The 27431-nt window shown below is 38.6% G+C and overlaps 2 protein-coding genes across 5 annotated transcripts in view; one reads left to right on the forward strand and one right to left on the reverse strand.

The window, feature by feature from the left end:
- Positions 1-27431, forward strand: part of RAD50 (RAD50 double strand break repair protein) — a 253493-nt gene that overhangs the window by 142823 nt on the left and 83239 nt on the right. For all 4 annotated transcript variants that reach the window (XR_011646535.1, XM_058278397.2, XM_058278414.2 and 1 more), the window contains exons 3-4: positions 21320-21993; positions 22695-22778. Coding sequence is in view for 3 of the 4 variants with exons in the window: in XM_058278397.2 (XP_058134380.1) it covers positions 21865-21993; positions 22695-22778 (213 nt within the window). In the remaining variant the exon portion in view is untranslated. The remainder of the gene's footprint in view (positions 1-21319; positions 21994-22694; positions 22779-27431) is intronic.
- On the reverse strand, positions 12903-14886 carry IL5 (interleukin 5). Its single transcript, XM_004456454.3, has 4 exons — positions 14695-14886; positions 14457-14489; positions 13496-13624; positions 12903-13387 (listed from the first exon to the last, which is right to left on the reverse strand). Exons 1-4 carry the CDS (start codon positions 14884-14886, stop codon positions 13289-13291), a joined length of 453 nt encoding a protein of 150 aa, XP_004456511.3. The 3' UTR covers positions 12903-13288.

Raw genomic sequence — 27431 nt, forward strand, 5'->3', positions numbered from 1 at the left:
GCCCCATAAGGAGCGCCGCCCCGTGCAAGAAAAGCACAGCTTGCCCAGGAGTGGTACCACACACACAGAGAGCTGAAGCAGCAAGATGATGCAACAAAGAGACACAGATTCCCAGTGCCGCTGACAAGAATGTAAGTGGACATAGAAGAACACACAGTGAGTGAACAAAGAGAGCGGACAAGAGGTGGGGGGCTGGGATGGAAGGGGAGAGAAATTTAAAAAAATTTTTTTTAATCTTTAAAAAAAAAAGAGGGAAGCGGACTTGGCCAGTGGTTGGGGCGTCCGTCTACCACATGGGAGGTCCGTGGTTCATACTCCGGGCCTCCTTGACTCGTGTGGAGCTGGCCCATGCGCAGTGCTGATGCGCGCAAGGAGTGCCGTGCCACGCAGGGGTGTCCCCAATGTAGGGGAGCCCCACACGCAAGGAGTGCGCCCCGTAAGGAGAGCTGCCCAGCACAAAAGGAAGTGCAGCCTGCCCAGGAATGGCACCGCACACACGGAGAGCTGACGTAGGAAGATGACACAACAAAAAGAGATACAGATTCCCGTGCTGCTGACAACAACAGAAGCACACAAAGAAGAACATGCAGCAAAAGGACACAGAGAACAGACAACTGGGGGTGGGAGGGTGGGGAGAGAAATAAATAAAAATAAATCTTTAAAAAAAAAAGAATTTAAGACTATAATTGTCCCTCTGAGTACTGCATAACTATAAATTTTAATACGTATTATGTTTTAATGTATTTTATCCTTCAGTTCCAAACCTTTTCTAATTCTCGTTATGATTCCTTTTTTTGGTGCATGTTATTTGGAATGACCTTTAAATTTCCAAATGTGTAGGAATTTTTAAGTTAAAGTTTTGCATTTAATTTCCAATTTGTGTTGAGATTTGCTTTAGACCTAGTATGATGATCAAGTTTTGTTAATGTCCATTTGTTCTTGAAAACAATATATGTTCTCCAATTGTTTGTTGCAACTGTGTATGGACAAAGCTTGATATTTGTGCTCTTCAAATGTTCTATATGCTTACTGAATTTTTTGTCTGCTTGATCTATGGATTACTGTGAAAGATATGTTAAAATCTCTTACTATCATGGTGGACCTGTCAATTTCTCTTTGCAGTTTTGGCAAATTTTATTTTTCATTTTGAAGGTATGTTATTGGGTATCTATACTATTTTTTAAACTTGTTATTTTGAAGTAATTTCAAAAGCCAAAAAAAAAACCAAAACCAATATAGAGAACTCCATAATACCCCCTACCCAGATACCCATATTTACTAGCTTTTAACACTTTGTCACATTTGTTATATCATTCTATCAATATATCTATATCTTTATCAGCTATTATCATCAATCTATTGTCATCTTTTTATCTATCTATATATTTTCTAAACATTTGAGAGTGAACGCACATCATGTACCTTGAACTCTTAATACTTCCATATATATTTCCTAAGAACCAGGATATTCACTTATATAACCACCTTAAGTACAAGAAATTTAACAATGATATAAAGCATAGTCCATAATGCATCTTTTTCAATTGCCTCAATAATGTCCTTTTGAGCATTTTCTCCTCCATTATTAGATCCAGTTCAGGACCTTGTGTTGCATTTAATTGTCATTGTCTCTTTGGTCTCTCTCTCTCTTTTGTAATTGTAGAAACATGTATACAAAATAAAATTTCCTATCTCAATCACTCCCAAGCATACAGTTCAGTGGGATTAATAGTGTGCACAATGTTGTGTTAACCTCTCCACCACTCATCAACAGAACTTTGCATCAACCCAAACAGAAACCCTGTACCCATTATACACTAACTCCCCATTCCCCCTTCTTGTGCTTGGTAACCTGTACTGTCTATGAATTTGCATACTGCAGTTATTTCATATAAATGGAATCAAACATTATCTGTCTCTTTTTGTCTGGCTTATTTCACTCAACATGATGTCTTCAAAGTTCAGCCATGTTGTCACATGCATCAGAACTTCATTCCTTTTTTCAGCTTAATAATATTCCACTGTATATGCATACTACATTTTGTTTATCCATTCATCTGTTAATGGACATTTGGGTTTCTTTCACCTTTTGTCTGTTGGGAATAATGCTGTTATGAATATTGGTTACTAACATCTGTGTAAGTCTTTGTTTTCAATTCTTTTGGGTGTATACCTAGAAGTGGGATTGCTGGATCATATGGTTGTTCTATGGTTAGATTTTTGAGAAACCCCCAAACAATTTTCCACAGTGGCTATACCATTCATTTTTATCCCCACCCCCTTGCAGCTTTTTGCGTGCTGTCTGCTCTCTGTGTCCATTCGCTGTGCATTCTTCTGAGTCTGTATTTATTTTTATTTATTTCCCCTCCCCACCTTGCAGCTTGCTTGCTATCTGTTCTCTGTGTCTGTTCGCTGTGCACTCTTCTGCATTTTTGCTTGTCTCCCTTTCTGTTGCATCACTTTGCTGAGTTAGCTCTCCGTGGCACTTGTGGGCCGGGCAGCACTCCGTGGTGCCTGGGCCAGTGGCTCTTCACCACATGTGGGCGAGCTTGCCTTCACAAGGAGGTCCCAGGACACAAACCCAGGGCCTCCCATATGGTAGATGGGAGCCCAACTGACTGAGCCACAGCTGCTTCTCTGGCTATACTATTTTACATTTCACCTACATTGTACTAAGGTTCCTATTTCTCCACATCCTCACTAGCTCTTATTTTTCATTTTTAAAAATAAAAGCCATGGAAAGCGGCTGTGGCTCAATCAGTTGGGCTCCTATCTACCATATGGGAGACCTTGGATTCACGTCCCGGGGGCTCTTTGTGAAGGTGAGCTGGCTGGCACTCTGTGGGGAGTTGACAGCCTATGCGCCATGGAGAGCTGATGCAGCAAGATAACACAATGAAAAAGGGAGACAAACAAACACAGAAAAAAGTGCAGTGAATGGATACAGAGAACAGACAGCAAAATAAGCTGCAAGGGGGTGGTGGAAATAAATGAATAAATAAATCTTTAAAAAAAAATAGCCATTCTAATGGATGTAAAGTGATATCTCATTGTGGTTTTGATTTCCATTTCCCTAATAGCTAATGATGTTGAGTGTCCTTTCATGTGTTTATTAGTCATTTGCATATTTCTTTGGAGAAATGTCCATTCAAGTCTTTTGCCTATTTTTAAAATTGGATTGTTTGTCTTTTTGTTGTTGAGTTGCAGGACCTCTTTCTATATTCTGGATATTAAATCCTTATCAGATATATGGGCTCCAAATATTTTCTCCCTTTCTGTAGGTTATCTTTTAATTTTCTTGATAATGTCATTTGATACACAAATATTTCTAATTTTGCTGAGGTCCCATTTATCTATTTTTCTTTCTTTTTTTTTTTTGCTTGTGCTTTGGGTGTAAAGTCTAAGAATCCATTGCCTAATGTAAGGTCCTGAAGGTATTCCCTCTTGCTTCTGGGTTTTATAGGGTTGGCTCTTATATTTAAATTGTTATTCCATTGAGTCATTGAGTTCATTTTTTTATATATGGTGAGAGGTAAGGGTCCACTTTGATTCTTTAATATGTTATTTTAAAATGTTATATTTTTCTGGTGAGTTGAACTTAGATATACCTATCTATAACCCTAATATGCTTTGGGCCAAGTTTATTTTGTCTGTAGAGTGTGGCTATACCATTGGTTTTTGCTTAGTAGTGTCTTAGTGTATATTTTTCTGGTTATTTTTTTCTATCCTGCATCCTTTTTTTAGGTATGTGTATTGCAAAAAGCATATATTGGATTTTTTAATTCTTTCTTAAATTCTTCATCTTTAAATAATAAATTTTACTCCTTTCATAAATTTATTGTGGTATTAATATAAGAGGTTCATATATATGATCTTTATTATTGAGATATAATGTACATACCAAAAAATCCACCATTTTAATGCTTCAGTTCTTTTGGTTTTAGTATATTCACAAGGTTGTGCAACTATTACCCTGTCCCCATATCAGTTAGCAGTCACTCTCCATTCACCACTTTCCTTCTGCCCCTGGCAACAGTAAACTGCTTTCTGCTTCTATAGATTTGCCATTCTAAACATTTCCTATAAGTGGAATCATACCATATGCGGCCTTTTGTGTTTGGCTTCTTTCACTTAACATAATATTTTCAAGGTTCAACTATGTTGCAGCATCTCCTAGTACTCAGTTCCTTTTTATGGCAGAATAATATTTCATTGTGTGGATATACCACATTTAACTTATCCATTCATCAATTGAGGAACATTTAGGTTGTTCTACTTTGGGTTATTATAAGTAAAGCTGCCATGAACATTATTGTCCAAGTTTTGTGTGAATATGTTTTCAGTTCTCTTGGTATGTACATAGGTGTGGAGTTGGTGGGTCATGTGGTAATTCTATGTTTAACAGTTTGTGGAATTGCCAGACTGTTTTCCTTAGTGGCTGCTGCAGTTTACATTCCCACCAACAACATCCTCACCAAATCTTCTTATTGTCTGTCTTTTTTATTATGGTTATCCTAATGTGTGTGAAGAGATATCTCATTACGATTTTATTTTGCATTTCAGTTCTGGCTAATGATGTTGAATATCTTTTCTTATGGTGTATTGGCCATCTGTATATCTTCTTTGTAGAAATGTCTATTAATGTCCTTTGTCCATATATTAATTGGGTCGTTCATGTTATTGTAGTATGTGCTTTTCATTTGTTCTGAGTTCTTTCTGTATGTTTCGTTTTTTTCTGTATGTTTTTGGTTTGCTTGTATGTTTGTTTCTCCCTTCTCCACTTCTTTTGGGTTGCTTTATTTTTTTCTCATTCCATTTTGTTTCCTTTACCAGTTTTAAAAAGGTAAGACTCTATTTCAATTATTTTAGGAGTTAGTGTAGTTTTTTAACATGTATATTTAACCTAGAAAGTTTAAAATTAATCAAGATCTTTATTGATCACCTGAACAAAAAAAAATATCTAACTATAGTCATTCCATCCCAACTTAAATGCTGTTGTTCTAAAGTGCTGTAGTCCTATCAATTTGTTAAACCACACAAATTAGACATTTATATTATTCTTTCATATAGAAAATGCTTATTTAGAACTAACCATATGTTTACTCTTTTCTTTGTTCACCATTTCTTCTTACATCTCAGATCTTCCTTCCAAGATGAGTTTTTTCCTTCTAGAAACACAATCTATCAAAGTCCTTTTAGTGAGGGTTTACTGGTAATGAGCTCTCTCAGTTTTTGTTCGTCTAAAAATGTTTTTTAGTTCATCCTTATTCTTGAAATAACTTTTCACTGATCAGACAATTCTAGGTTAATAGGTTTTTCTTAGTATTTTGAAGCTAACATTTCACAATCATCTGGCTTCCCTTTTTTAGGCAATTTATCTTTTCTCTCTGGCTGCCTTAAAGATCTATTTTCCCTTTAGTGTGCTACATTTTCACTATAATGCATCTAATATACATTAGTGTAGGGTTTGAAAAAAAATTTATTTATCCACCTTGGAATTTGCTAGATATCCTGAATTCATGGATTGGTGTTTTCATAAATATTGGAAAATTCTAAGCCATTATTTCCTTAAATACTGCCTCCTCCTCATTCATGTTGCTTTCTTTCTAGCACTTTGATTAAATACATGTTACACATTCTCATTTTATCCTTCATAGCTCCTATGGGTAGTGGGGATCCAGGAAAAGCTTTTGAGCAGGGAAATGGCATGCTCAGCTCTGTCTTAGGAATATCGCTCTACAAGTAGCACTGATGATGGATTGGAGGGTAGAAGGATTGCAAGACCCATCAGGAAGCTGTCTGGCATTTTCTCTGGACTTTGCTCGAAAATCAACTATAATAGGGAGCTTCTTAGTGAGAAATCTTCATTCAAGGCTAGGACCCTCCTAAGATGGCCCACAGAGGAGTAAAGCTGCTGGCCCAATGGTTAGGCATTGTTGCAGATTTAGACCCAAAGGGTATCGGGAATGAAAGAAAGAGAAAAGGGAGAGTGAAAGAAAGAGAAAGAAAGAAAAAGAAAGAATGAGAGAGCTGGGATCAGGGGGTCTGCCAGTAGAGACTCATCAGACAACTTTATTGTTCACAAGAGGTTCTATATATACCCCAGTTCACGCGGGTAGATGCAGCAACAGGCAGTTAACCATCAACATTACTCATAGTCTAAGGAATGAAAAAAATCTTATCTCAAAGTACAAAGTTTAAGTGTTCTATTTACTACACAAATGTTATCTGCTCATCTTTTCTTTCATCCTTTCACAGCTTCATCCTGTTTGCCCGGAACTTTTAATTACCGCATTCCTTAGGTTGCAAGCGTAGCCTTGGAAACAGCAAATCTCTCCTTGCGAGACTACTGTGCCTCAGTTTCCAACAAGGCATAGACCAGGTTGCCACGCAGATTTGTCTGATCTGAGAGGCCCTAATAGACCACAGTAAAGACCTGGGTCTTCTGAGCTGGTTTTCCAAATATGTGTCAGCACTTTGTTTTTCAAATGTACAGGTTGCTGTTTTTATATTTTCTGTGTGTCTACTAAAATAGAAAAACAAAAATATGATCTGGCTGCTCCTCATGGAAGTCGGCCTCTATCATCATTCCAAATGCCAGAAGAAAATACCCCTTTTGGTGCGCAATTTGCTTCAACCCTGTGTCATCACCCTGCTGGAGTTTCTTAGTCGAGCAAGACTGGGCTGGGCAATGAAAAATTTGCTCTGTGAAGGCCCTGCAGGAAGTTTTGCAGTTAGCAATATTGGTGAAGGATGAGGTTTGCCCTATGTGAAAGTGGCAATCCCAGTGTCTGTTCAGGTTTCAGAGGGGACCCAGCCCTTTCCTTCCACCCCAGCTGCTACCTCTGTGATACATGGTTGCAAGAGCCTGGTCTGGTGTGGTCTGGGAGCATATCTTGCATTGTACTGGGAGGAAGGAGGGAATGAGTACATTTCCAAGCTCTGAGTATTGATTTCTCTGCTCAGAGGTAGCTGGTCACATGGATATGCTTCTGCCCTAGATTTTATGCAGAAGTGTTTGGAGAAAGATTGCTTTGACAAGCATGAGTGGTCTAATTCATCAGGGACTGGTTGTCAGTATGCTGGCCACAGTCCTGATCATTTAACATCAAAGGTAATGACTACCTCGGTGCTTACTGACTTATTTCTGAAAGGGGCAGGGTCCATTCTTGAGGAAAGCAAGTTTTCCTGTTTCCTGGTAATAACCACAGCACTGACCACACAGCTAAGTCAATATCAGTGCAGCTACTGTGGGCGAATTGAATGAATTCCCTGTCTCTCTAGGGCTAGTCTTATGGACCTGGATTAGCCTCCTCCTTCTTACCCACTGCACCAGATAGAGCAGGTTGCAAGAAAACAGACCTCATGGTCTAGTAAACTAGTGGATAAGGTCAAAACCAAAAAGAAAAAAAAAAGAAAGAAAGAAAGAAAAAGAAATGTCCCTGGCTCCTCTAACCCACAGTGGAATTCCTAAACAGGCAGCAAAGATAGCATTCTGCAAAGAACACTCTGCTCCACCTCCCTTATGGCCTCTTGCAGGCAGTTATAAGTACCACTAACTGTACTGAGAACCACAAACAGCCTGCTTGGATATACTGTCCAGCCAGCTCATTTACTTCACTGAGTTTTTAAAGCCAAGAAAATAAGATTTCCTCAGAAATTATGGGAGGTTTAGTGTGAGATATACCAGGGTTTGAATCCCAGCTATACCACTTAAAATGACGTAAACTCTCTGAGCCTTTCTTTGTCTCATTGGCTTGTGGTAAGAATTAATTGATATGGTGATTTAATGTGTCTAGGTAAGTCCTAATCCATTGTATGTGGTCAGTAAATGGTAGTTTCCTACCCTTCTTCTGTGCAGCACTGGCACATGGTGAGCATTTGTTGAGGACCTATTGTAGTAGATTATTTGTGCCATACCCCAATATTTCTGGTGCTCTTCTCTGGGGACATGGGAGTCTTGTTCTTCCCATCTCCCTTAAACTTATTCATGGCAATGTGACTTGCTCTGTCCAAATGCAATGTGAGTGGAAATATTCTTAAGAATAGATGTGTGATTCTGCATGACTCTTGTTCTCTGCCAAAGCAACCATGGAAACAGCTGTTATATGGAGGTCCCATAAGATGGAAGTATCCTTGAACACTGGGCTAACATGGAGGACAGGTGCTCTGAAGGGTTGTCCAACCTACAATAGACTCTGTGGGATCATGAAATAAACTTTTGTTGTGTTTCGCCACTGGGAATCTTGGATGATTTGTTACTGCTGCATAACCTGGACTATTCTGACTGATACACATACAGATATGTATAAAATGGATCTGAAAATGCTACAATACAAAAACAAGAGCTCAAAGGAATGCAGGATACTAAGAACAACAAGTAAAACCACTAAGCTAGTCAAAGAAAGAATCAAAGCAAAGGTAGTATTTGAGCTGAGATGTGAATAATAAAAGAAGGATGAATAAATACACCTAAAGAACAATTAAAAGTTTACTGGGGCAGCAGACTTGGCCCAGTGGTTAGGGCATCCGTCTACCACATGGGAGGTCCGCGGTTCAAACCCCGGGCCTCCTTGAACCGTGTGGAGCTGGCCCATGCACAGTGCTGATGCGCACAAGGAGTGCCCTGCCACACAAGGGTGTCCCCCCTGTAGGGGAGCCCCATGTGCAAGGAGTGCGCCCTGTAAAGAGAGCCGCCCAGTGCGAAAGAAAGTGCAGCCTGCCCAGGAATGGTGCCTCCCACACGGAGAGCTGACACAAGATGACGCAGCAGCAAGAAGAAACACAGATTCCCGTGCCACTGACAACAACAGAAGCGGACCAAGATGACGCAGCAAATAGACACAGAGAATAGACAACCAGGGCGGGAGGGTGGGGGGGAAGGGGAGAGAAATAAATAAATAAATAAATCTTTTTAAAAAAAGTTCACTGGGGGGAAAAGGACAGATGTAATAAGACAAAGTGAACAGTGTGGGTGAAGTTATGAAAGTGTGAAAATTCATGGGATGTTCTGGGAAGAATAAAATCAGTCATTCCCCAGAACATCTCCCCAGTTAATGTTTTCCTTCTAGGACATGTCTACATGGGATATGTTGTCCCTCAGTAATACAGTGCTTTTTCACCAATATTTACGTAGGAAAAATAATATATTTGTGTCCCCAAAACTCAATTTTTTTTTTTTAATATAATGGGGACCAGGGATTGAACCTGGACCTTGTATGTGGGAAGCTGGCGCTCAACCAATGAGTCATATCAACTTCCCTGAGTTGGTTTTATTGACTGTTTTGCTTGTTGTTTGTTTTTCCAGGAGGCACCATGAACCAAACCCAGGACCTCTCATGTGGGATGCAGGAGCTCAAATGCTTGAACCACATCCACTCCTCAATACGTTTTTAACAAAGTGATAAAAGGGGATCGAAGTAGAAAGTCTTTAGTTTCATGCCAAATAAATTGTAGCATATTGGTGGAGTTTGCAGAAGACAATTTAAAAAGCTCTGAATGTAATGAAGAGGCTGTGCAGGATCTTACACAGACAAAGCAACTGCTTGTTAACAACTATATTAATTGTTTAGTGATCAAGAAGTACTGTTTGGGGAAGCAGACTTGGCCCAGTGGTTAGGGCATCCGTCTACCACATGGGAGGTCCACGGTTCAAACCCCGGGCCTCCTTGACCCACGTGGAGCTGGCCCATGTGCAGTGCTGATACACACAAGGAGTGCCGTGCCACAAAGGGGTGTCCCTGCGTAGGGGAGCCCCACGCGCAAGGAGTGCGCCCCATAAGAAGAACCGCCCAGTGCCAAAGAAAGTGCAGCCTGCCCAAGAATGGCGCCGCCCACGCTGAGAAATGACACAAAATGAAGCGGCAAAAGGAAACACAGATTCCTGTGCCGCTGACAACAACAGAAGCAGACAAAAGAAGATGCAGCAAATAGACACAGAGAACAGACAACTGGGGTGGGGGGAGAAGGAGAGAGAAATGAATAAATAAATAAATCTTTAAAAAAAAAAAAGTACTGTTAGAATATTTATATCCTAACATGATAGCTTGTTGTTTATATATGGTATTTTACTATGTTTTATATTTTTGGAAATTGGTTGAAGATTTTGATTTGAGAAGTAATGCTCTAAAAAAATGGGAACAAGACTCCGGGTACTTTTTTCTTGCAAATGATGTTAAGTGGGAGATGCCTATATTTCTGGTTGGCAGGGATGTGGAGAAAACAGAGGTAGGCCTTGTATGACCTGTGAAGGAGCCTGAACCTCAGATGGTGGTGAGCTGGACGTTTTTATGCCCATCAGTAACCTGAGGACATACATTTTATCAACAGCTCTGACTTGACAGGTGTGGTGAAGGCATTATGTCGGGAGCAGTGATGGCTGAGTTGATGTAAGAGGTGAGAACCTGAATTAAGGCAGTGGGGATAAAGGGGGCAAAGCTGAGGCTGAATGGTAGATGGAAGGGCACAAAGGCTGAAAGTCAGGGAAACTTCCAGAAAGGTGACAGGGAGGTGGTTGTGGTGCATTAATCAAAACAGGAACCTCACAGGAAGAAGAGAATGAAGGACAAGGAACAGCAGTAGGTTTCAGGGGATGAGGATGGCTGACAAAGAGAGTTACTTTGGTTCTGAATGAATTGTGTTTGAAATGTTCACTGGGAAGTTTCCTCTGTGTCCCTCCAAAAACCAACCTAATAGTTCACATTGGCCACTTCCACTGGGCAGTTACAGTGACAACCACCAAAATAAAATGAAAATAGATTCTATTATCGGGATAAATTTTTAGGAGGAAAAGCAAGACTCACAAGAATCTTCCTGGGAAACGGACTTTGGCCCAGTGGTTAGGGCGTCCGTCTACCATATGGGAGGTCCGCGGTTCAAACCCCGGGCCTCCTTGACCCGTGTGGAGCTGGCCATGCGCAGTGCTGATGCGCGCAAGGAGTGCCGTGCCACGCAAGGGTGTCCCCCGCGTGGGGGAGCCCCACGCGCAAGGAGTGCGCCCGTGAGGAAAGCCGCCCAGCGTGAAAAGAAAGTGCAGCCTGCCCAGGAATGGCGCCGCCCACACTTCCCGTGCCGCTGACGACAACAGAAGCGGACAAAGAAACAAGACACAGCAAATAGAACCAAGAACAGACAACCAGGGGAGGGGGGGGAATTAAATAAATAAATAAATCTTTAAAAAAAAAAAGAATCTTCCTTATAACCTGGAGCCTGCCAAGTCTCTCTCTTCTCCTAGGTTCTGGAGCCCCATAACAGTTAGGCCTGGGTTGAGGGGCAGTTGATGTGACTTGCAGGAAACCCACTCCCTCTAGCCAGGGATGCTCAGGATGCCTTTGTTTCTACAGGAACATACAGCCAACTGAAGAATCCTCCTTTAAAAGTCTTAAAACATCTAAGAAGTTCCATTTTGGTTGGCTGTATACAGACCTGATCTCTTTTAGCTGCATGGCGGCCTAAAGGTTTGGTGTAGGTTCATTAGTGGGATATTAGGTAGGATATTCCAGTCTTAAATCTGCATTAACTAAATTGGATGCTGAGAAAGAAGTGGAGAAATGAGCTCCTTTGAGAGAGAATATAAGCTCTAGGAGAGCAGGGAATTTTGTTTTATTCAGTGTTTTATTCACCTCTAGAATAGTTCCAGAATATATTGGGGCTCAAAAAATATTTGCTGAGTTTAATTAAATTGAGATTCAGTCTCTGTAAGCTGGGGTTCCTGTTTCCCATCAGTTTCTGGAGCTGACAGCCTGGTGCAGACACGTCTTCCTCTCTCATGGGCTCAGTTCCAAGTCACTAGGGCGCTGTGCTTTCACAAGCTGGGGGTCTGTGCCATTGCAGAGTCCTCATCACCATGCCTAGGTATGTGCCAGAAGGAAGACTGTTGCCTCTCTCACCTGGTACCTGTGTTTGACCACTAACTGCCCAGGACTTCTCCCATGACCAGAAACAGCAGGAGAAACTGCTTCACACAAACAGGCAAGCCTGATTCTGATCCCTGCAATCCATGCAGATGATGTACAGGTAATGGCATTGGTCTCTAAGGGCCTGCAGGCTCACAAATGTATTCCCGCACCCAGCAAAGGGTCTGCCACAGACCAAGTAATCAATAAATATTTGTTGAATAAAGGAACAAAGGAATCAATGATGTAGTTGATATTGTTACCTCTCCTCCAGATCTATCTCAGTTTTCAAGTTTATTTTAAAGAACATATTTTCTGGATCATTGAGAAAGTTTTTCAAGCAGAGGAATTTCCAATTATGACCGTGATAGTCATAAGCAAGCAGGTTGGAATATTGTTCTGCCTAGTGCTGCTCCGGCCCAGAGAATACAGGATGGTGGACCCCGCTAGAACCTAGCCTTCTGAATATAACTGTCTGTCCTTTCTGTCATGTCACAATATCAGGTGGGATAAGCGGGAACTCGCCCAGGCCACAGTGTCCTGGGCCTCCACAAAGAGGGTTTCTGGATGCCTCCCTGCCTGGCAGTGAGATTAGTCTGCCACTTTCTTCTCATAGGCTGGGAACAAGCCTAGTTACAGGTTCCTAGTATGGTCCTCTGGGGGCTTGGGGGGTGGGGGGCTTGAAACACATTTTAACTCTAAGGTCAGTCCTGGAAGGCTCTTCATTAATTCATTCATCGCCCAACATTTGCCCTGTACCCTCCTACACTCTGCCCCTGGAGAGGATACCAGGCTCAGCCCCTGCCCACATTCACAGCCCCATAGACCCACTAAGTTCTGCTGGATCGCTTCCACTCTTCATATACCTGGCGACCCTGGCACTTCTGCCACCAGGGCGATGGGAATGCTCAGTTGGCATGCACAAAAACCCTACCTCCAAACTCTGCATGTTCTCACATGGACTATGCTAACTTCAAGTACAAGACAGAGGACAGCAGCAAACTGAACCAGAGTTGTCTATTTTTGTTTTATTGGAACATACCAAAAAACAAAATAAATATTAATTTACCAAATTCAGTATCATTTCATAAATAATAAGTTAACAGACATTTTAAAGAAAGTTAAATAGGATAAAAGTATACATTTATTTTACCTGGAGCAACTATAAGACACTACTTCAATTATTCTGTTATCGGAAGTATATCTCAAATATTTTATGCTTTCTGCCTATGTGAGATGGTAAAGTAGCAGTATCCCTGGAATATACATATTTGCCTCTGAAGTTTAATTACACTGAAAATTAAGGCCTTGCCCTTGGTTGGCCCTCATTCTCATTGCAATGAAATGTCCATTTCCTCCTCCAAAATCTTTGGCTACAAAAAATCAGATTATTCTCAACTTTGCATCGTCCAATCTGTGTTTATTACTACAAGAAACTCGTGCAGATAGTCTATGAATTGCTCTACTCTCCGTCTTTCTCCTTCACACTTTTTCTGTGGAAAGAACAGATAATATGTATTGTACCAAACTGTCAATTCCTATAAAATAAGGCATAGCCAGACAAATACACTTATATTTTCAACTAAATGTCTTTAACTTACTTTTTGGAGGTCTATGTATTCTTTCAGTAAAGACAAGTTTTGAAATAGTTTTCCCACGGCATCTCCTTGTACAGTTTGATTCTTCAATGTATCTATTCCCTGAAAGATTTCTTCAATGCATAGTTGGTGCTAAATGAAGAAGATTTTTAAAAATGCAAATAATCAAAATAAGGTATGAAAATTTGATCCAAAAAATTAGGCATTGTTTCGTTGCATTTGCATGAGATATCTACTCCAAAGAATTCTTTGCTTGATCTTTTTCCAGGTGGAAAACTATTATCTCATACTGACATGTAATTTTTAAGAAATAGATGACATTTATATAATTACTGAGGGGTTTTACAAATAAAATAACTATTTCACCAGAAACAAAATGTTTAGGACGTGCAATGCAACTATGTTACCAAGTGAACTCACATCTGTGATTTCCTTTATATTTCTAGCTGGTAAGCTTATTCCATTTAGACAAATTAAATCATGTATTTTATATTCTAATATGCCATGACATACTCCAAATGTACACAATTCCATTATATAGTATAATCATTTAAATACGTGGAAATGACTTCTAAATAGGTATTTAGTGTATATTTAATGTCTACTAATCATGATTATAAAACTATAACCCTAAACTGCTACCACTTTCAGAAAGACACTATAGATAGTCAGACTTGAACAGAGATTTGAAGGCACCTCTTACCTAGGGTGGGATTATTTTGGAAAGAATCTCTTCAGGACAGAGAACTGACAAAATCACCAGAAGGCCTGATCCATTTGTTTAATGGATTCTATTTGTTATAAAGTCTTTCCTACTATTTATAAATATATACATTCATATCCGCATATATAAAAACAAAATAGAGAAAATAAAATCGTTCCAATGATAACGAATGCATTATAGCTTAACATATGTAATTTACTTATTCATGCAATCACTTTATTGAATCATAATTTAACTTACATTTTTATGTTCAGGAATATGAATCCTCAGTGTCTGAAAAGGAAAAGAAATATAATAATTTTTAAAACACTCTAGCATTCGTAACTTTTAATATAATGCTTGCTAGTGATGTTGCTATCAACTATACATTACCAACACCCTCCTAACTTCATTATTAGATATTTATAAATGGTAAATGAACCACCACCAGTGATTACCTATGCATACTAAAGACCGTAGAAATAAAAAATAAAATTACCCCATCGCCTATCAGCAGAGTTCCATAAGTTGAGAGCAGTTTCAAGGTCTCTGGCACCAGTCTAGTCATTGGATTGCTTATGGCATTGACACAAACATAGCTAGACCCAAGAGCTAGCAAACACAAATGCAGAAGCATTCTGATGGATGGCTCTGAAATGTTCAGCGTTTGCCTTTGGCAAAGAAAGTGCATAGTGCAAGATTGCATCCCCAACCAATTTATCCTCTATCTTTGAGGAAATGAATAATTTCTAACAATCAGATAGAGTGCCTAATAATGCCATATCATGAAACCAAATGTTTCCAAAGCCTTGTATCTTAAAATATAATTTTACTTTTATCTTTTAATAATAATAAAAGTCCCTACTTTTCCCCTTTTAAAACATTTTCTATTACCAAAGAAAAATTTGCATTTCTTAAAGTGAGAAGATTGAATTTCCTCCTAAAAGATGTGCATAATAAGTATAATGTAAACCCCTAGATAGGATTGTGTTAAAATACATAAATATTGGGAATGTTTTTTCAGGTCAACTAAATTCTATCATGGTTGAAGTCAGACTGATTGCTCTTAAAAGGAATTGTCAGGAGGATGGTAATAGAGCCAGAGCCCATCAAAACTTACCAGGGTAAAGTTATGTTCAGTAGGGTCTCAGTTAGGATCCTTTCTGGGGCCAGGGACCAAAAACCTAACCCAAACTGGCTGAAACCAAACGGGATTTATTCAGGTTAAATACCAAACAGTCCAGGGATAGAGGCTCCTTTACATCTTTCTTGCCTCAGTGATTCTTCCTTGGCTCTGTTCTCAGGCAGTCTTCCCACCGAGGTCCCAAGATGATGTTCAGACTCCTGTATCTATATATGTCCTGTGCATGTGCAGCAGGAAAAAGCTAATTCTGCTTTTCTCATTGCTCAATCAAAAGTCCTGTAATTCATTCTGCTTGTGGCAATGATCACATGCTCACCCTTGAACTGTGGTCAGGGAAATGAGATATTCTCATTGGCTGCCCCTGGCTATGAAAATGAGTGAAATGACCAAGGTATAACACAACAACAGTGGCGGAGGCTATGTCAAGCTGCAGCGTGCATGACCTGTCTAAAGGTGGCAGCTGCCACTCAGCTCCGACTGTGTTGTTGCTATGGTTTATGGTGCCAGATCATTCAATTTTTCTAAGAAGTCAGAATCCTGATTATTATGTGCAATATTCTGATTTTAAGTGTTGACAATTCGTATTTTAAAAATTTTATAGGCCACCAGTTTCCAGGCTCTGATTTACAGTATTGTATACCTGTGGGTCCCTATGGAGGCCTATTTATACAAAGTTCCCATTCAAAGTTATATTCCTTATAATGTTGCCAGAAGTCATTAAGTAATTAACTTTTCCTCTGAGAGCCCAATTTTCCCAATTTACTTTCAGACACTCTCAGAGTAGGGATCATAAAATATTTGAAAAAGCATTATTAATGTAAAACTCCAAAAAGAGTGAGTGATTTTAATCTCTTACGCAGTAAAATTCCAAGTAATTTATGTAGATACTTTCCTCTCAAGGAGATAGAGCACAATTTCCCTTTCCTTAACTGTAAGATGCACATAGTGACTTCCTTCTAAAGAATTTTAGAAAGGGGGAATAAAGGGAGTAACTTTACAGTGGAGTTGCCTGACAAACATGACCTCAGCCAAGCGATCAAGGTCAACATCAGCGATGATAAGTCATGTTAATAGCATGTACCCTTGATATAATGTGATGAGAATGGCACCTGACTTCTGTGGTCTTCCTTGCAAAAAAACCATAATCCCTATCTAACCATGAGAAAAAAATCAGACATACCCAAATTGAAGGACGTTCTATAAAACACCCAACCTTTTTTTTTTTTTAAGTTACATGGATCACAGAAAATGTTACATTAAAAAGTATAACAGGTTCCCATACACCCCACTCCTCACACCCCCCACTCCTCCCACATCAACAATTTCTTTCATTAGTGTGGTACATTTATTGCATTTGATGAGTTCATTTTGGAGCACTGCTACACAGCATGAATTATATCAACCAATACTTCTTAAATCTGTCAAGGTCTGAGAAACTGTCCCAGAGCAGTCTGAGACATGATGAACAAATGTAATGTGGTACCCTGGATGAGATGGGGGACAGAAAAAGGACATCAGATCAAACTAAGGAAATTCGGGGTAAAAACTGTAGAGTCTAATTAATAGTAACATACCAAATGTTGGTTCCTTAGTTGTGACAAATATGCAAGGTATAAGGTATTCTCTGTAATATTCTTGTAAATTTTCTGTAAATCTAAAATCATTTAAAATAGAAAGTTTATTAAAGTTGGAAAATGGATTGTTTTTGCAATTATTAAAAAGACTTTGAATTCCGTAAGTACCATGTACTTACGGATCTTTTTTACTTCACCATTAGACTGTGGGCTTCTTGATAATAAGGAATTTAATCATCTCTTTAACCCTGAGGCCCAGCCTATTGGCATTCAATAAATGTTAGATGTGTAAGAAGGCACTTGAATTAGCTGAACCAATTAATGAGAATAATGTGGAAATTCAAGGAGTCTATATCCAGGTACTGGGCGCCAGAAGTAACAGAAACAACTTTGGTAGGTAGCCTAGAAAAATATAGAGCAAAGGCTTAAAGCTAAACTATAGAAACTAAGCCACTGTAAACTATCAATACCATGGTATTTTCTAAAACCCAGGTAAATAGAAAGACATTAGCAATCAGTACTTAGAACTTTTAAGAATTACTGGTAATTAAGTAATTTTGGAAAAGTACTGTGAATTGTGTTGAAAAGCTGCATTAGTGGGTAACATCCATTCTTTTGCCCTAACACCTTTATCTGTATTAGTGGCTTCTAAATTGGCAACATGTTTTTAAAAACCAATAACTGTGGTTTTTACTATGTAGTCATTTAAGGTCGAATGACTTTTCCATGAACTGATTCTAATCAATCAACTGGGCACGATGCCCCAAATTTTTCACGGTGACTAAAATGTACAATGATAGCATCTTTTTCTCTTCTTGACTCCATTCTAACCTTTATCCTTCAATCCCCATGCATTTCTTTAAAATAAATTTTATTGATTCAATTACAGAAAAGTAAGCATAGAACTTCTCCTTTTTCTCAAAAACTATACTTACCTCTTCCAATCTTTACTAACATATAGGTAGTTTTACAGAGTTGTAATTGAGGAATGTGTGCAATTTGTGGTTTTGTTTTGTTTTGTTTTGTTTTGCTTAATAATACTTCTTCCATGTATCTATGTAGTTTTCCTACTTATTATTTCAATGTTTGCCCACTATTAGGTGAAATTGATATGTCAAAGTTTACTTGACCTTCAATTTGTATGCTTTGGGATATTTCCAGTATTCCACAATTATAAATAATACTACTAGAAAATTCTTTGCATAATTAAAAAAATACATTTCCTTTTGCTAAGGAGCTTAGTGATCATTTTTGTAGTTTTTGTTCCATTTCACCAGGCTGCCGTCTGGAAACATTCAATGCAAAAACAAAAACAAGCAAAAATTAAAAAAAATAAGACCCCACAAATCTTATACTTATAGTGTTTTATAACTTATAAAATACTTTTACAAAAATAACTTCACTTAGTCCTGACATCAGCTCTGAAGGTCCATTAGCACTAAGCTTTAATAGTTGTGCTAATGTAATGAGTAACCTGAACCCAAAAGGAAGGAATGATGTAAAAAGCAATGGTAAGCAAAGAGACTGATAAACATATTGGGGAAACCGAAATAATCCTGGTTAAACAAAAACCTTATTTAGAGGATTTCAAGACAGGGAGGAACCAAAATACAAAGCAATGATAATGTGGAACATGGAAGTGATTAGAATTGGTTTATTTTACAATACTTCTACTGTTTAGGAGGATGCTAGAGATATTGATTAACTTTAAACTTCAAAATAGGTATGTGAATATTTGAAGAAACACGACTAAAAGAATAGAAGTAGAATGTATACTTTACAAAAGAGTAGAGCGAAACAAGGGAATAAAGGAAGCTCCATCAATCCAGAAAGCAGGAAATAAGAAAAAGAAGTAAAGAAAAAGCATAGAATGATATATGAGAAATAAGTCCAAATTCATCAGGATCACAGTAATTGAAGACAGATAGAACTCACCTATTAAAAGCATAGTATTAAAAATCACCCATCAGCTATTTTCAAGAGATACATTTAATGCAAAATGACATAGACAAGTTGAAAATCAAGGGGTAGAAAGATATATCAGATACATACTAATTAAATAAAAGCTGATGGACCAAGATTAATATCAGAAAAAAACAAACAAATTATGTCAGAAAGTATTATAAGTATTAGGTAGCATTTGTTTGCTTGTTTTGTTTTTCGAGGTACCAAGTCGGGGATTGAACCTGGGAACTTACATGTGGGAAGCTAGCGCTGAACCAGAGTTACTTCTGCTCCCAAATTGTTTTTTTTGTTTGTTTTCTTGTTGTTTGTTTGTTTTTAGGAGGCACTGGGAACCAAATGTGGGACCTTGCATGTGGAAAGTAGGTGCTCACCTGCTTGAGCCATATCCACTTTATTCTTTATTTTAGGGATAGTCATTTTTATTGCAAATCTTTCTACCCCCTCTAGCTTTCTTATTATCTTAGTTTTATGGTTCCCCATTGCTAGAAAGTTGAATTTTTTGTAATAAAATTTGTACCTTGTCATGGCCATGGTTTCCCCTAAACTCCCTTTTTTCCCTTGAAGTATTTTAGAGTGAATTGCAGACAGCATGATATTCTATCTCTGATACTTCCATATGTCTTTCAAAAAAGGAAGATTTTCTTACATAGCAAAATATTATCACATTTAATATAATTAAAATTAACAGTATTCCTTTTATTATCTAATTTCCAGTATATTAAAATTTCCCTGAGTCCCCAAGATTTTTTTCATGGCTCTGTATCCAAACTAGGAACCAAACCATAACCATGTATTGTATCTGGTTGAAATGAACTTTAAATCTCTTTTAATCTGCAACAGCCTTTTTTTTTTCTTTCTGTCTTTTAAAATATACCACAGTCCTTATTTTAATGATACTCATCTCCTGAAGAGCCTGAACCAGCGTCCTGCAACCTGTCCCACCTTCTGGATTTGCCTTTTGTGTCCTTGGTGGTGGTAGCTTAATTCTTGAAATTCCTGTGAACTGAAGTTAAATCTAAAAGTTTGTTTCGATTCCTTTTAAACTCTTTTTGCAAAACTGCATCAGAGGTGATGCTGGGTACATCACATTGAGACCAGAATAGCTGGTCTCATTCATTGCTAATTTCTTGTGTTAACAATCATAAAATTTAATAATCACAAAGTTATAAATCATATCCTTTAGAAGTGGGAGTGATTACACTTTTGGCTTTCTCTCATTACTTTCAGAAATATCTAGGTCTTCATTTACTTGGAGTTTGTAATGCTAAATAAGGTGTAGATTTGCTTTTTCCTTCCTACTGATAGCCAGGCATCTATAGCATTTATTATAATAGTCTTGGTGTAAAAAAATAGTCTTGATGGTGGTTACACAACTGTTTACATTTGCCAAAACCTATGAAACTTACCCTGGAAAATGTGAATTTTACTGTATGTAAATGATGCCTCAATAAACTTGACTTTAACAAATGGTCTTTAATTTTTCCTATTGTCTTATTACATTAGGTTTGTCATATACCACATTATTATATAATTTAATATTTTTTTCTCCATTGGTAATTTTAAATACGTATTTTAATAACTGATGTTGACATGTTTTTTACATGGTATGGCAAGAGCTTCCTTTCTGACCTCTCCCACTTGCATCCTTTGTCATGTGATTTCTTTTTTGGCTTATGTATTAAGTTCTATAAATTATTTTCTTGGGCTTGCATGATTGGAGAGCATTTTCTGTGTCTCCATCTCAGGCAGAGGCAAAATATATCTCTACAGTAATTCATAGTTTTTGCTTGTTTGGTTTCGATTTTAATATCTTCCTCTTTTTTTTTTTTTTGTAATCTTCCCATAGGTCTTTGCTTGTGCCATCCCTCCATTAAGTTGGTTTCTAAGAAAGCAGTATTTTTAGTCACTTTTAAGAATGGTAATTTCTCTTTTCTCTATTTTAAAGGTTTAAATTCCTATCCTATGGGGGTGCTAATTGGGGTGGATTTCCTTCATATCTGTAGAACACTTGTATAATTTTATAACAATAATTGGTTTTTGGTCTACTACAACAGTAGTTCTCAAACTTCTGCTCTTAAGAACCCTTTCTACTTTTAATTACCGAGGACACCAAAGAGCTTTTCGGTGAGTTTTAACTATTAATACTTAATTGGAAGTTAAAACGATTATTTTTAAAGTACAAGAATATACAAGCACGCATTCCATTAACCACCATTGAGATGGAGATGGAGTTATCACACATCATGTGGACACTATAAAACATTGTACATTAGAAAGAGAATGAGAATGAAAAAGACAAATAACGTCTTGGTATTGTTAGGAAAAAAGTTTTGATACTATCGCACTCCGCAAAAGAGTCTCCGATCCCTTCCCCCTCCGAGGAGTTCCGGGATCACACTTGAGAATCACTGTCCATCACAAGTTTTTACTGTCTCTTCCAGGAGTGGGTGCCTCTCGGTGCTACCCCGACCCCAGCAAAGAGCCGGAGGTCAGCAGCCACACCCATGAACACCTAGCACCGGATCTCCTCTAGGCGCGAAGCTGCTCCCGGAAGCCCAGCGCTGCGCGCGCACCGCGGACCGCCGACTTTCCGGCGTGCCCTAGACTTGCGTCGTGGACGTACGCTGGCCGTTGCTTCCTCTGTGGCCCGCGGAGTAGCTGAGCCCGGGAATCTGTGAGCGCGTGCGGTCGGCGGTTTGCTCAGTGTTAGCTTTGTTCCCCGCCACTTTCCCCGGGTCGGCCCCCGCCCTCGCATTCCAGCGGGGAAGAAAGCCGACGTGAGAGGAAAGGTTCCAGCCGGAGCCCCCGCCTCCTCTCGCAGCTCGCCCAGCGGACTCGGGCCCTTCTGTGGCGTTCCCCGTCCGGACCCTCCTGACCCCGAGTCCCCGGAGCGGCCCGCGTTCCTCGGCCTTCTGGCCACATTGTAAAACGTTGGTGGGCCACGGGCTCCAGGTCCCTGGTGTTGCGATAAGAAACGTTTGCAAACATGTCCCGGATCGAAAAGATGAGCATTCTGGGCGTGCGGAGTTTTGGAATAGAGGACAAAGATAAGCAAATTATCACTTTCTTCAGCCCCCTCACAATTTTGGTTGGACCCAATGGGGCGGGGAAGACGGTAAGTCCTGAGTAGCCGCTTTACGTTTACGGGTCTCCATATCTTAAAAATCCGGAGAAAAAAGTACCTGGGAATTCAGAACCTTTTTTAGGAAGAGAGGCGTACCTGTAGCTCGTCTTAGCTCCTGGGGGCTGGAGAGGGCTGAGACCACAGATGACTCCCCGGTCCCCGAGGCATATCCTGTTGCGGCCTTCTGGCGACCGCGGAATTGGCCTGATTCAGGCAAATAAAGGTGCCGGGGTCTGTCTTACTGACAGTTTACTTCAGAATTCCAAGAGACCCGAACCTGCCACTTCGTTCGCTAATGTTCGCTTAACCGTGCTCCCAAAGAATGACATTCACATTCTGATAGTTGTACCATACAGGAAATCCTTACAAAGTAATAAAATATATAAATTTCTAAGAAGAGCATACTTAAAAGTATGCCGACTAAAGATATTAAATGAGAAATGACTTAATTTTAAGCGAAACTCAACGTAGTGGGACTTAAATAGGAAACTATTTTAGGATAACTTTTTAATTTTATGGCTTTTGTATACATTTACAGCAATTATTCTTTTAAACAATCATTTATTACAGGTTTTTCAGTGTCAACCTTTATCTGATCATGTCTCTTATGGTCTGCATAGTGAATAAAATTTTAAAATTCTGTAAAAAACGTCTGCGGTTCTAATAACTAATGTAATTTTCTATTTCCTTAGACCATCATTGAATGTCTAAAATATATTTGTACTGGAGATTTTCCTCCTGGAACCAAAGGAAATACATTTGTTCATGATCCGAAGGTAATGAGGCCAATACAGTTTTGTATTTTTATATTACGAAAGTGATAAGCTCATTGTAGAAAATATAATCATGGAAAAGTATGTGTGTAGAGAGAAAAGTTACCCACAGACATGTATTTTCTCCTGCTTTACATATGGTTTTCCATAGCTGAGGTCATACTCTTATCTAATATTGTATTCTGCCTCCCCCCTCCCACTTAATATTACCATAAAATCTAATGTCATTTAAAAAACAATAGTAAATGCTCAATCTGGGTGGTTGGTACATGGGTGATTTTTAAAATCCTTATACTTTTTTGTACATCTGAAATACTTCCTACTTAAAACATTTAACCTTTTATAAATATTTTTAATAGTTGCGTAATTTTCTTTCTTTATATTGCTTTTAGTTTCTCATTAAAATGTACCATGATGAAAATCTGTATATGAATCGTTTAATTATGTTTTTTTTAATATTGTCTATTAGCATATATAAAGGACATAGAATTTTCTCTATTTTGGCCTATAAATTTTCGTTTGTTAATTCCAAGCTTTTTTCTGTGTTTATAAAAACATCTGCATATATATATATATACACACTCATATCAATAGAATTTTCTGATACCACTGTACAAATTTTTATTTAGTGACATGCTGTGGATTCATTGGTACATATATACACTTCTGTTTTATTGTTTTTAATTACTAAATAGTATCCCATTTAGTTGATCTCCTGTTTATTTAACTGACCGTTGATGGTCATTTAAGTTGTTTACAATTTTACATGAATGAAATTATGCTGTAATGATGAAAGTATGAATTGTCCTCTTAGAAATAATAATGCAATTGAGTACATTTATTGAGTCCTTTGAGTCCTCTCTGCAATGGCTATTTCACACCTCTCTCCTTAAACGTACAGTCTGGTCTCTGCAGTTGATGATCTTGCCTTGTGTTTGAGAAAATGGAAGAAATCAGATGAAAATTACCTCATTTTCCAATCACAAAAATCTACCAAACTGCCCTGGAAATGTAGTTTTCTTTGATAGTTTTTCCTTTGCTTGATTTCTAAATGCCAGGGTGCTCTAAGACCTCAGTCTTCTATGCACTTCTCTTATCTCCTCTCTCCTTGGTGATCTCATTCAATCTGATGACTTTGAAAGTAACAGTTATGTGCTGATGACTACCAAATTTATATATCTCACCTTAACTATTTCAAAACTGAAGGAATGTATATCTAGCTGTTTATTTGGATATTTAATGGGTATCTCTGATATGTTCAAAACATACATGCAAGCACACATTCTCAAACCTACTACCTCAGTTCTCTACTAATTTAGTAAATGATACCATCATCTACAGCCAAAACCTGGTATGTCATCCTTGATTGATTCATTTATCTCATTCTATTTCCACTTCATAAACAATTCCTGACTGTTCTTCTAAAATATGCCTAGAATGTACCCACCTATATTCCACTGGCACTGCTCCTTTCCTGGTCTTAAACTATTCCATTTGTGTCCTAAATTGTTTTTCTGCCTTCATTCTTAAGTTTTCTCTTTTTCACACAGAAACCAGAGTTTTCTTTCTTTTTTTTCTTTTTTCTTTTTTCTTTTTTTAAAATTCATTCATTCATCCTAGAGTGAGTCAATCAATTTTTGGGGGAAAAACATTCCAGTCAGCATTCATAGTAATTGCAGAGTCCCTGAGGTGGAAGCATGGTGTGTCTAGGATTCACAAGAGGAGCAAAGTAGTGAGAGGAAGAATGATAGAAAATAAAATGAGAGAGAAAGGGACTAGAACGTGTAAGACCTTGGATTTTGTTCTTGTTTAAATAGGAATCCATTGGAAGATTTGAGGAGTGAAGGCAGTTGATCTGATTTGTTTTAAAGCAGTCTGGCTGCTGAGAGAAGACTGGCCTCTAGGTGGGCAAAGGTAGGAGAGTAGAGATTATTTAAGGGAATTTGTGCTAATCCAGGTGAGAAATGTTGGTGGTTTGACTAAGGTGATAGTGGTAGAATTGGGGAGAAATACTTGGATTTGGGATGCAGTTTGAAGGTAGAACCAATAATTTGCTAATGGTGAGAGAAGTGGAAGCATCAAGCATGCTTTTTGACTTGAGCAACTGGATAGTGTTGCCATTTGTTTTGCTAAGAAAAGCATAGAAACTCAAGACAAATCAAAACTAGCAATTTATTTGATAATTGATACGTAAATGATCCAATACTAATAAACAGTTAAATGATCACAGTTATTGATTGCTCACAATATAATGCAATAAACCAATTAGATGGTGCAGAGGGAGAGAGGGGAGAGAGTGAGAGAGTATTTTTACAGTCACTCAACATCTGGACTTTCACAAAGCTGGGAAGTCCCTTTCAGTAGCCGGCCAGAGTCCCCGATCAGAATCACAGTCCCAGGCAGAGTGTTCCTTCCTGGGTGAGACTTCCATCAGCAGTCTAGAGGCTGCTCTTTTTTAAGGGGTTCTTCAGCTCTCCTGCCAATTTTGGAATTTGTGAGTGATTAAAGCATTCTGAGACAACAGTGTCTTCCCATGGAGAAGTGGCCAGCTCCCTGAGGAGAAACATGAAGTCTGTGAAACATCATGTTCTAAAGGGTATTGCTATCCATAGAATGTTAATAAGCAGGGACGTATAGTAAAGATAGGAAACCAGCACACATCTAACTCCTTTACATGCCTGCTCCTGCATGCCCAAGGCAATCACATTATACTTTAACTCCTTGTTCACAATCCTTTCCCTAACATAATTAAAGATGTATATATACACACACACACACACACATACATATACATATACATATATGTATTACCACTTATTGTAATGAGGAGCTTTAGAAGAGGAGATTTGGGTGGATCTGGTCTGAACATGGAAACTTGGGATATCTATTAGATATCCAAAATAGATGTCCAGTAAGCAAACAGAAGTCTGTTTAGGGGAGAGATCCAGGCCAGAGAAAGAAAATTAGGAATCATTAACATTACAATTAGTTTATTTATATTAAGATTTTAAAGCCTGATATCACATACGGAGTGACTATAAATAGAAGAAATTCAAGGCCTGTACCTAGAGCACATTAGCATTTAGGAATTGGGAATAGGAGGAGCCATTAAAAGATGCTAAAAGGACAATTAGTAAAGTAAGAAAAACTGGAAGCATGGTACCTTGGAAGACAAGAATATAAAGTGTCACAAGAAGATTCAGGGATTCATCAACTTTATCAAATACGTTGATAGCTCAAGTAAGAGGAAGTTTAATAAGAGGAGGGTTTAGCTCTGTTGGAGGCTATGGCAATTTGAAGCCTGGGTGGACCCCAGAAGGTAGTCCTTAGAGCTAATACATTCCTGTGTGTGTAAACTTATTGGTAGATGGGACCTTTTGATTAGATTCAGTTAAGGGACCTTCTTTTTTATTAGATCACTTCAGAAGGTCATGGCCCAGGGTGGGTCTTAATTCTTTTACTGGAGTCCTTTATAAGTGGAGAATAACAATCTCAGCCACAGGAGAAAAAGCCATAGAGACAGAGAAATCCTGAGAGGCTGAGAGAGAGGTACCAGAGGCAAGAGGCTAGAATCAGTGGAGCACAGAGGCATGGAAAGAGACCCCCAAGACACTGAAAGAGATGAGGCCAGGGAGAGACAAGCCATATACCTGATTGCCCATAGCTCAGCTCAGGGAGAAAGTAAGCCTAGAGGAGAACGCAGAGACCAGCACAGCTGTCATTTTTCCTGCCATGTGCCTGATCACCCACAGCTGCAACTTGGTGAGACAGCATGTCTTGATGATGCCTTCATTTGGACAGTTCCACAGCACAGAACTGTAAGCTTTTACTCTAGTAAATTCCCATTACAAAAGCCAACTGATTTCTGGTATATTGCTCCCAGCAGATTTTAGCAAACTGAAACAGAGACCGTTGATGATTTTGACAAAACCAGTTTCAGTAATCAGAAAAACAAGGAAATAAAATGCACAGAATACTTAAAAATTATGCTCTAAGTGGAAACAAGTAGGATAGTAACTGGCAAGGTTTGTTGGTTGTTCTTGTGCTTTTTAAAGTGGGAGATATTAGAGGATATTGATAGAATAATCTTGAAGAGGGGAAAATTGATGTTTCTCAGAGAAGAGGATAACTGCAAAAGCAGAAATCCTCGAGTAGGCAAGAAGAGATTGGGTCCATTGTTCAACTAGAAGGAATAAAAAGCATGCATTTTATCCAATGTAATGGAATGGCAGGGATAGTGTATAATTGGTAAATTTGGTGGTGAGGGAATGAACAAGTACTCTTTTGGTTGTTTCTGTATTCTCAATGAAAACAGAAGTGAGCTCATTGGCTGAGGATGGGAGAAGTGGGTATTGAAACTTGGAATGGAGTGAAATAGTTTTAATCTCAGAGTAAACTGATTAGGGAAATAAAGAGTTGCATGACTGTGTCAAAGGCACTTTTGAGGTTTGTGGATGAAAATTTAGAGGGAGACAATCATCATGCTTGTATTTTTCTTTGGTCTTATTCAAGTACTAAGTAAGTCGGAAAGTTGGATTTAACCAAGGTTTGGATTTTGCCTGGTAAATACAGTGAAGGAAGTGAGAAGCAAAGGATTGGTTATATTCTTAATGTATCTACATATCTGATCAGTTCCTCTCTATATAACCCATCTCC

The sequence above is a fragment of the Dasypus novemcinctus genome, chromosome 2, assembly GCF_030445035.2.
Source record: "Dasypus novemcinctus isolate mDasNov1 chromosome 2, mDasNov1.1.hap2, whole genome shotgun sequence".
In the NCBI taxonomy this organism is placed as follows: Eukaryota; Metazoa; Chordata; class Mammalia; order Cingulata; family Dasypodidae; genus Dasypus; species Dasypus novemcinctus.